This window comes from Typopeltis vanoorti, chromosome 16, assembly GCF_054136105.1.
Source record: "Typopeltis vanoorti isolate ZY-2024b chromosome 16, IOZ_Tvanoo_1.0, whole genome shotgun sequence".
Classification (NCBI taxonomy): Eukaryota; Metazoa; Arthropoda; class Arachnida; order Uropygi; family Thelyphonidae; genus Typopeltis; species Typopeltis vanoorti.
Window position 1 is genome coordinate 48378869 of NC_143564.1, and position 12019 is coordinate 48390887.

At 35.2% G+C, this 12019-nt stretch overlaps 1 protein-coding gene across 1 annotated transcript in view; it reads left to right on the plus strand.

Moving 5' to 3' along the window:
- Positions 1–12019, plus strand: part of LOC150098007 (uncharacterized) — a 134116-nt gene that overhangs the window by 60649 nt on the left and 61448 nt on the right. The window contains exon 3 of the mRNA XM_090406389.1: positions 9005–9112. Coding sequence (XP_090262515.1) covers positions 9005–9112 — 108 coding nt within the window. The remainder of the gene's footprint in view (positions 1–9004; positions 9113–12019) is intronic.

Genomic DNA, 12019 nt, shown 5'->3' on the forward strand with positions numbered 1-12019 from the left:
TGGTAGAACACATGGTCCAAGCCTACGACATGTTTGTTAGCAGTTTGATCGTCGCTTCCCTAAGTATGCCCCAAGCAATAGTGTCATCATTGCCTTAATCGAGAGGTTCCGAAGTACAGAGTGTTCTGCTGAAATTCAAAGGACATTCCGTGAGACAACCAACTGTTAACACAAACGAGAATCACGGGCATGTGCTGGAGCAATTGTTACAGTCTCCGAAATGCAGTCAATGCCGAACAGCGGTAAAAATTGGGACACTGAGGTGATCACTGCAGAGAATCCTTAACAAGCTGGGTGCGTTTTCGTGAGTGATTCAAGTGGGTCAGTGTTTAACAGCAACGGATTACGCTGCACGGCGGAAATACTGTGTACAGGTGCTGGCCAATGTCTATAAAGATCCGTTCTTCCTCCATAATGTCTGGTTCTCGGACGAAGCGCATTTCCATTAAAAGATCATGTAAAACGGTTTCTTGCTTTTTAGAGACCTGAATTTCTCCAAGAGAAACCTCTTCATAACGAGTTCACCGCATAGTATGCGATTTCTGGCCATGGCATAATTGGTCCCACTTCATTGAAGAGGATCGTGTAACCGTGAACACAGAAAGCTACATCGAGAATGTGTTGGTTTCGTTTACCCAGGATTTGCATAGAATGTGTCTTGCAAAACACATTTTATTTCGTGAATAGGTATTCCAACAGGACGGAGCAACTTGTCACACATCACGTGGTTCTAGAGCCGATTTATCAGAACACTTTCCCCGGAAGTTCATTTCGAGGTTTAGAGAATTCCGTTCTCTTCACGTCCTTCTGATCTCACATCACTTGATGTCGCGTCTGGAGTATGTTGAAGGAATGGGTATTTCACCATGACCTGTCTTCAAACCTTCATGAACTTACACGATATGTCCGCAGATGTCCCAACCCTTGTTCTCCAAGATGACAGAAAATCTTCTCTTTGGCTACAAAACCTGCCTTGAAAGACAAGTGCCCATTTCGAGAACGTCATCTACCGTCGTTAATGCTTTATTCGACAATGTTTCCACCGATGGTTGTGGATGTACTTATCGTTAGGTGTAAACATATACCTTTATTAATAAACCCGTTTACTCCATAACATATATCGTCGTATTTATTCAGTACTGCTGTTTTGTGCCATACTATATATGAGAGATAATATACCTCTTAGTCTTTACTTGGTACCACTGTATTAATATTGTGTAGGGTTTACAACCTTTGTATCAAAAAATTTATTTCACTAGGTATAGAATCCTCACTGCTATACTGCAGAATTAAAGTAGCTTCAGATTTGAGTTAACAGATGTATTGCAGGTCTCTTATTCCTTGGAAAATATTTTTTACTTACCCAGGAAGTCTCTGGTTTTGCTGTCACTGTTGTCAGATACTCATACGAGTAATAATACCTGTCCAATGTTTATTTTATTTATTTTTTATGATTTATGTTAAACTGTTTACAGCTTTTGAACATTGAAAGTTTATTGAAAGACATATGAGAGAACTGCCGTGTTTGAAGACAAGAAAGAGAACTGACGTGTTTTGTTATTATTATTGTTGTTGTCGTTACTACTGTTGCTAATACGTCTCTTCCATGTATCGAAATGACGCATCGCGATAGACCACTCTACACTGAACTACTACACTATTACACAATCTACTCCAGAAAGCTATTTCTATCTATTCCCTATGTGCTCTTTGACCGATTTTGTCTGTTTATAGAAGGAAGAAGAGTTTCTGAAGAAAAATCCCTTCTCTCTGTATAAGAACAACCGTGTTCATCCATCAATTCATCTTCAACTGAGACAACTTACATTAAATATCTTGATGCTATGTTGAAAATCAAACCCGATCCTCGTTTCAATATAAGGGCTTCTTATGTGTGGCATTCTTTCAATGTATTATTATTATTTTTTTTAAATACAGTAGTACATTAACACAGTGGGTGAAGTATAAACATGTTTGTAAACGGTGTGATAGTATAAACATGTTTTTCCTGGTTTTTCTTCGGATCTCTGTGGTGCCACGAACATTGAATTCCAAGAGGTATCTGAACAAACATTCTGGACAATGCAACGCTTCCTACTTTATGGCATTTCTACGTAAACTTCGACATGAACGTCATCACACTTGATTGACCTTCACGTATCCCCGATATCATCCCTATTGAGCATCTGTGGGATGAACTGGAGCTTCGAGCGAGGTTAAGGGACATCCTCCCGACAACAGTCCAGGATCTCATTACATGCCTAGGAAGAATAGGCCAAAAACTGGCCATTGATCGCTATGCTGGAGTCATCGTAGTAAAAGGAGGTCCTACATCTTATTATGGTGGGTGCCATGGCTGCTCGTTCCTCACACTATCCGTTTGACTTCTTTCCAAGCAGTGTATTGTGCAGGTTAAAAACTACGGTTTATCACTCGGCGTAGCTTAAGAGAAGTGTAACAAAGTCACCAAAAAATCTTAAGGGGACTTGATAAGCGCTAAATAATCTTACCTTCTGTTCAACTGGCAGTCGAGTCTTTTGGTTTCTCGCTAAATAAATATATTTATCGATTTCGTGTGTGTTCCTGCCCCTACAAGGAGCGATATCTTTCCATTCTGATTTTTGTTCTAATTTCACTTCTCTTTTAAATCCTGTATGTATTTCTTGAATTTCCTATAAGTATTGGTTTGGTAGATTTAAATTAGTTAATTTAAAATTTTTTTCTGTTAATTTTATCAGAGGCTTTTCCCTAATCATTAAATGCCACGCATGTTACTTTTTGCAATATTGGCCTTTTCGCAATCCATTTTGTTCTTCTTAGTTTGTCCTCTACTGTATGGTTCGGTTTCTCTTTTAATAACCCTTCTCTTTTGATTGTTTCTAGCAATTTTTATTTATAAAAGATCTATTTATTTATTTGTTTATAAAGACTTAAAATTTTACTAGTAAAACCAATGCCTATTTTATACCTCAACAAAAAAATTTTGTTGGATTCCATTAAATATTTTACTGTTTCTTTCCTTTTTTTTTTCTAGTTCCATATTTTATTGTCTTCTCCTGTCATTACCTTTTTTTTTTCATTTTATTCATTGTAATTTTAGTTCTAACATTATATTCTTTGTTTTATAGATTTTTACGAGGAGTTTCCGAAAAGTAAGGTAACACTTTTTTTTTTCTTTTTTTCTCGAGGATGTTTAATAAATAGGAAGTTGAAATTATACACCAAGAAATAAGTGAACATGCGCTACTTCTCCATAAGGTCTCTAAATTTATTGATACACTTGTCCCAACGACAGATCAGTTTATTAATACCAATACTGAAGAAGCCCATGCACACACCCAACATCGCACTGCCTGATGAACTTCCTCATCCGTAGTGAAATGCCTTTCGAAAAGAAGTTTCTTGAGAGTCTGAACAAATGGAAGTAGGAAGGCGCTAAACCTCGGTGAAGGGAGGAGAATGTGGCAGAGTTTCCCAACAATTGCAGTGCAACCACTCACGAGTAGTGAGCTCATTGTGTGAAGTACCAAAATCACGCCGCTTCTCAGGAGTCTCGTCGTTTGCGTCAAATGTTGGCTAGCAGTTTGTCCACCGTTGCACTGTCAAGCTCTGTACTTATTGTTCCCCTTTCGGCAAGAAGTCCACCGACAGAACACCTTGGCGATCTCAGAACACTGTAGCTATGACTTTTCTAACAGTGGGAACAATTCTGAATTTTTTGTGCTCAGGAGATTGTGATGTTTCCAGGTGTCATGGAGTCTTGTTTGCTCTTTGGAGTAAAGGGATGATTTCACTCGCCGGTCTTCAAGAACAATGTCCTTAATGCGCTAAATGTTATTATTATTATTATTATTACGTGACTCCTCCAAAGATTCATCGACGGAGGTCACCTACTCTGCAACTCTCTGTTTCCACCACTCACCAACAACAGCGAACGGCATCATCTACACCAGCGCCATCTAACGCCCACCATCACCACCACTAATATTTTCACGGACAATAACGAACATCCATGCCCAAGGCGGGATTCCAATCCGCAGCCTTCTGGCTGAAGAGCGGATACGCTAACCACTCGGCCAACCAGGCCCGCTTATGTTGTCTTCTGTCTTGTTCGATGACGCCCACCACGTCCGGGTTTGAATTCGTTGCACCATAAACACACCTGCTATTTTAACATTACCTTTTCGCCATATACAGCAACCAGTTAATGGTGAATGTCACTTGGTGAAGCCCCCTTTTGTTTGCAAAAAAACGGGTAATTTCCCGGACACACTCACACGGTAACCGTCATCTTTCAACTGGAATTAACTGTCAGGCGACAGTAGCTCCACATTACAATTGCAGTCTTTTTAAACGTTATTAACGGGTCTATCTGTCCATCTTTTATCTCATTCCCTTTCACTATTATTATCAAAACATAAATTTCCAAAATAGGTTACTCGATTTTTGAAGACTATATTTTTCATCTCTGCGTTTTTCTTTAATTCATTCTTTGTGTATTTTACTATTTTATAAGATTTCGGTTGCGATTTTGATATATCTCTTTTTATAGTTCTCTTACAATATTCTTCTATCTCTTTCCATGTTCTTTTACTTACTTCTCATTTTGCGATACCACTATTTTTCATTAACTATATTTCCTATTGCTTAAATTTAACAATTTCTGGAAACTGTCTTTTTTTTTTTTTTTTTTGTCCAAGTTATACACTCCTCATTTTTTGTTCCATTTACTTTATATTTACAAGCTTTCTGTTTCTACTTCTATCAGGATTGTTTCAGATTTTACCATTTCTCTTCATTTGATTATTTTATGGTTTATTTTTCTTAATTAATACATTTTTGACATTTCTGTTTAGTTTTCAGTTACAAAACTGGAATGAAGCAATTTTGTAACTGTTGAGAGGCATTTTCCATTTTATTTGTTATTTTTAGCAACGTTTGGTTCAAATCGGATTTTTTCCAACACCATTTATTAATGATTAGACTTTTATTCAAAACCGCGATATGTGATTACAGGTATGATTAATTGAGATGGCTTAAAAATTGTAATTATATAATTAATTAGTGTTTATAACCTTGGTTAGTAATGTATATTTTATGTATTTCTTTATGTTCAAATAATGAGTTGATTGCGCTCATATTATTTTAAATTACCAAATCTCCTGGTATGCATCGTTATGATTGCAAATATCTACACAAATTTACCTATGCCTTCATTAAATTTTCTGTTTCTTAGCTGGTATTTAAACCTCTGTTAGTATTAAATAATCTATTTTGTTAATAGAAAGGGGGATCATAAATCCCATTATGTTTTTATAGCCGGGTACGAAATCCATAGAGTTTCCTGCCGAAAAAACTATCGGCGAGCCCAAGTGTAAATGATCACTTGGGTAGTACAACACCAGGGCAACTCCATGCAAAGGTGGTGCAAGTTCCGTCACTAACTTTAATATTCTCTCATAATGTAAAACCCAGCTCCTAAGAGATATATATATACTGTATATATTGTTTTACATTATGAGAAGAGGTCACTACCCAGACCGGTTTCAACCTTTTTTGAGGTCTCATCAGTGAGTAGGTAGACCTGGAATATCAAGGTTTTAAGTGAACACGAACTTACATACCTGTACTATCTAATTGCCGAAGTGGTGTACTCCTATATTTATTGTTAATTACTAATTTAATAATATTAAAGATAAGAATATTAAATATTAGATAAGAATATTAAAGTTAGTGACGGATCTTGCTCCACCCTTGCATGCAGTTGCCCTGGTGTTGTACTACCTAAGTGATCATTTACACTTGGGCTCGCCGATAGTTTTTTCGGCAGGAAACTCTATGGATTTCGATGGATTTCGATCCGAGTTTCGTACCCGGCTATAAAAACATAAAGGGATTTACCATCCCCCTTTCTATTAACATATTCGCAGGTAAAATAGCCTTTCGGCTTATTAAATTAGTAATCTATTTTGTTAGTTTTAGCTGTGATATTCTACAATTCATTATAAAAGATGCAATTTTCTTCTGATTTTGGAGCATAAGCATCAATTATTGCGATATGCCTTTTTGGTGTTTTGTATTCTAATATCATAATCATAATACCTGTATTTTCTCCTACCTAGAGATACAGATATAAATCTATGTCTAAATATCACAGACATCAATATAAATATAGATTTACATCTGGTGTCTCTAGGATCCAGCAAGTTCGGGATGAAATCGTTAGGGAACAGATGTGCAGCAGAGAACAAAGTAATCCGAACAAGCCGAATTTTTGTGATGTTTTTGGTATTGGTTTGGTTTTGGTTTCAGTTCACAGTAACATTTAAGTTCACTATTTTGGTTGAGTACTGCTTGTTTTAACTGTCTCTACGATGTTTATTAATAGTTTTAAACAGTGTAAAGAAGTTGACATTAGTAGTGTTTTCATTTTGCGTAGTTATAAAACTGCACACATCTCGAAGAAAGCGACCAAAAATGTGTACTCTTCTCAGCACACATCCATGATTCAAATTAACGATTCAGATTAATGCAATTTTAATAGTTTAAGAGAAACAGGTACCTTTTCCCCTGACAAAAAAGAAAAATATGGCGAAAAAAGAAAACTACACTTACTCAAGATCGTTTACCAGTTAGGAAAAGCAAAATGAATCCAAGATTGTCTGCTGTAGACTTAAATAGAGACTTGGCAGCTAGTAGACTTAATGCTTCTAACATGACAGCAGTCCGACGAAGATTGTTGGAAGCAGAGAGGACTGACCATAGACCAAAAAAAAAAAAAAAAAAGAAACAACTTTTGACGAAGGCTATGCAGAAAAGAAGCTCCAGTGTGCAAAAATGTACAAAGATTAGACTGGAGAGAAGTTGAAGGAGGTCATATTCTCAGATGAGAGCTATTTCTTTTTTTGAGAAGAGCAAGTACCCTGTGTTCGCAAATCAGCGGCTGAGAAGACATCTTCCACTCACCTTCAACAAGCTCCTAAACACCCAGCTAAAAAGATGCTCTGGAATTGTTTTACACATGACGTTCCAAGATCACTTGTGCCTATTTATGGTATTATGAAAAGTGACCAATACATAAAAATAGTGGAGAAAAGAATGGTCCCGCAGATCCAGAAAGAAAAAGAACTCATCTTACAAAAGGATCTCCCTCCATGTCACACTTCAAAAAAAATGAGAGTACCTCAAAAATCACATCTAGTTCCTTCAATCGCTGGGTGACTCTCCTGATATTAACCAAATAGAAAATTTATGAGCCATAGTGAAAAAGAGACTTGGAAAATTAAATTGTGATACAAAGGATAACTGTATACAGTCCATTCTAAAAGTATAGTTTCGAGAGATGCAGAAATAATAAATAATAAAAATGGTTCTATATTGGTAGAGTCCACTCTAAGCGAATTAATGAATTTAGTAGGAACGGAGGGGCACATAGAACTTACTAAGTAAAGTCGAAGTTTAATTTTTTACTTATTTCTTATAAAATTAAAATTGTTCTTTAAAATATGATGTGAGTGTTTAGATTAATTTGTTCGCTACTGTACCAGTTATATTCTGTGGTAGAAAGATTAGAAGGAAAAACTTTACTATTTTAGACTATCGTAGTGGTACGTAAAAAAGTGTCAGATATACAAGATAGCCATAAAAATGTTTGATTTGCTCTATTCTAAGTGGAAGAAGATATTTGAAACCTAGAGCAACTTGGAACGGAATATAGAATACAATTTAGATGACGACCTATAGAAGCATAGGGAAACTTCTAAACAGACAATAAAATATAACCGCTGAGAAGTGGACAGGTCTAAAAAACACAGATGAGAAGGGAAAGTAAAAAAATGAGCGGAAAAACCATAAGATCAAAAGCGTCATGGCAATGAAAAACTATACTAAGAAGTTTATTTATTTAAGCAATTATTGGGAATCTTAAAATTTCCTGAACATTTCTGCAATAATCGAAGTTTGTGTCCCGGTTATTAACTTCTTTCTTTCTTTATATTGTATTTTATCTTCCGTTCTGTTTGTGCCACTTTTCCTTTCTTTACTAACTGTGGTTTCTATAATTTTTCGCGGTTATTAATTTAATCCAAGCGCTAACCGCACCGCCCTGTACCTGTATATGGAAATAAAGCTTCGGACATTGAGCTAGCGCTAGGTATCTCCACAGGTTTTGGATTTAACTGATGAGACCTCACTCAAGATTGAAACTGATCTTCATTAATGACTCGTCATAATTCATGGCAAACAGCAGTAGGCTATACCTTGTGTGTACTAGGGGACATCAGCTATTCCTTCTATACACGTAGTTTATTCGTGAAGATATTTGCGTGGAAACTTTCGTTTAATCCCCGCTTGGGTAAAATTAGAATGAAAATATGAATAAAATGTTTTATCAGGTCTAATTTATTAGCACACAGATTTCGCATTGCTTCACCACTTATTTCTTGAATGAGAATTGTGTATTAATTATATCAACATAATATCCCTATTCTTATAGGAAAATTGGACCACTGCAATCGATTCCTTTTTCAGTTATGCCTCCAGGCTAGAATTGTCCAATCTAGATTTGTCCATAAGTAGATAAAAGTCTTCCTAATTATGTTGATCAGCTTCAGCAACGGCCATTTCTGGGTGTGGAATATTTTTCTTCAACCTTTTAAACTGAGAATTAATAAATTTTATTATAGTTATTTTCCTTATTCAGTCTGTTATGAAGCTTCGATAAAATATTACTTTTTAAATTAGTGGGATCAGATTGACCGAATTCAGCTGGCAGTAAAATTCGTTTAAATTTTGTTTTATCGTCATATTTCTGATGTTCAGAAACTATAATGCTTCATGTGACCACAGCAACTACCTTACTACAAGAAAAAATAAAATATTTCCTGATCAGCACTAAGCGAGTGAGTGAGTGAAAGAAAGAAAGAGCGAAAGTGATATATATTATATTAACTATCATTTCAATTTCACTTGAAGCTCTCACTTGCATGAATATTCTATATTATAGCTCAATGCTACCTTCTGGAAGTGTGCTGGAGAAGAGTTCCCGACCTTTCATGACGATTATATGCAGATGTTCTCCAGAATATGCGACAGTGAAAAACTTGAACGAAAGGTAAGCTCGCTTGCAGGGATCTGTACTTTGGTTACTTACATAAACTAGAGTGAGAAATTTTAAAAATTAAATAGCAATCACATTATTTTCGATCTTTTTATAGCATTATCTTTCAAATCTTTTCCATAATATAACGTTTCAACATACCTCTTATTAAATAAAATTATAAACACTGTGATAGAATTATCTCTTGTAGAATGTGTGTTAATCTTAGATTTGGAAACATCTATGTCTTATTTTTGAAATAAAAGTTCTGGTTTTCAGAAACATCTCTGCTATTGTGAAGTTTCCCTAAATTATTCAAACTATAGCAAAAAGTGCTAATTTAGTTGTATCACAGATATCATTCAATCTAAAAAATAGTTTTATGAAGTCTGTAATGTATCTTGCATATTGCACTAAATTTCACTGGATATGTGGATGATTTATCATTAACAATTCTTCCCATACTTTTATCTCTTGCGATGGTGCAGAGACAGAGGTATGCAGTTATTAACTTCGTCAGCTTTTTCTCTTCTTTTTTATGTATCGGAATTGTCACGGCAGGTTTATATATATATAAATAAATATATATATATATAAAAGGTTAAAAATAGCTTGGTATCTTAAACATTTATTATACCCAAGATAAAATACTTTCTACATTTATATCTCCTCCTGAGATTTTTATTTAATAAGAATAAAATAGAAAAAGCAAACTAAATACCAGAATCAAAGTGCTCCTCTACCTGCTAACGATCCGCCCCATGATGACATATGCATCTCCAGCCTGGAGCCACACATCCAACACCAACATCCTCAGGCTACAGAGAGTGCAAAATAGGTGTTTGTGCATGATATTGGATGCACCGTGGTTTGTAAGGAACGTATAACTGCATAGAGATACAAACATCCCTTACATCTACTCCTTCCTACTAACTACAGCAGAAAAATTCTTCTCAAAGATCTCTACACACCCCAACGATCTAGTTAAACAGGCAGCAAACTATGAAGAAACTGACCTCTTCAAATACAAGAGACCAAAATCCATCCTAAATACTTGCAACAATGACTAATATCCGTGCCCCCACAGGGCGAGCTCTCAGCTCATAAATTTTTCCTTCAATTCATCCTCCCTATCAGACAACGGGGAATAAAAGCATCTTGCTTCACCCTTCTGGCCAATGATGTTATGTTATGTTATGTTATGTTATGTTAAAATCTTGGTATTTCTAGCCTGGCTGCCACTGATAAATAAAAGTCGAAACCGGTCTGGGTAGTGGCCCCTTGCCTTTAATACAAAGCATCATACATCTCCTCCAGGAGATGTGCTTTGCATTAAGGGTAAATATTAAGATTAGTGATCAGAGCTTATTCTACTTTTACCATGAGTTGCCTTGGTTTTGCACTACGTGCAGGGTCAGCTAGACTTTCAACACTTGCAAGCACAAACTTGACTTGTTTGTCTGTTTGCTTACTTGGGAAATGGAGTAAAACCAGGTTAAAATAGCTTGGTATCTTTAACACACACACACACACACACACATATATATACACACACACACACACACACACACACACATATATATATATATATATATATATATATATATATATATATATATATATATATATATATATATATATATATATATATATATATATATATATATATATATATATATATATATATATATATATATGTGTGTGTGTGTGTGTGTGTGTTAAATGATGTCAAAATTCGAGCTATTGAACTGAGTTCTTTAATTCATGCAGTCGTTTTATTCCTAAATCCAGCAGAAGTCTGTAGAATTTTCTAACTAAATTGAATAACAGCCGTAATAAATTTAGTATGAAAATCATGAATAAAATAACAATGATTATGGAAATAGGAGGAACCCTCAAAACATCTACTGCATTATGAATGGAGAAATTAAAGAACAAGCGAAAGCTTTCAGCTACTTAGGCAATTTTAATGAAAAAGCCAAATGAAGTGTGGAAAAGATAACAGAATTAGCAAAGCTCGTGTATGGCATGGTAGTCAAACGAATAAATTTATATGGAACAAGAGAGGAATTAGTCAAAATACGAAAGTTGCGGTATACAAGACAGAGTTCAAACTAAGCTTAACTTATTGATCTGAGAGTTGGATGCAAAATGAAGCATTTAATCAAAGTCTGGAGACCATCGATATGGGAATTTCGAGAAAGATTACAGGAGAACATTTATGGCATTGCTGAAAAAAGCATTATGTAATGTTTAATTCTTTGTGTTGATTATTCAGGGGAAATAAGCTTACCTCGTTTTTCGCTGGAGTAGCATGCAAAACAGTTTTTGTAATAAATTGACACGTTTTAAAGATATTTACAGTTTATCTTCGAAGCTAAAATTAGAGACTAATGTTGCAATAACTAGAACACCTGATATGCAAATATTCTTTAGGATAAATGGTTAGTCATTCGTATAAACGTTGAGAAGAAGAGGAAGAAGCATGTTCTCCTATGTTAGTCTTTTTGCATGCATCAAGGACTTTTTGCCAAATAACACTCACAAAAAGAACCTTCTATTATCCAGCAGTGATAGTAAAAGACGTATGAGCTTGTAATCATTAATAATACTATAAATTCTACTAAGGAGAAGTTTATAGTTAATAGTATCAAAGGAAGTAGTGAATTCAGCCATGTCGATCGACTTATTCTTCCATTCAAATTCATCTTCGGTGCACTGTGTGATACGCAAGATCTTTATGCGTAAAGCCAGATTGTTCTGGGATAAAATATTTCTCAAAACAATTGCTGTATATTGACACTCATCATTTCATTAATTTTATGGAGATTACAGAGTAAAGAAACAGGAGTATAGGTTAAGATTCCTTGGTGATTTACTTTAGAAACGCCAAGAGTTTGGCTTTCCTCTAGGACAGTGGTT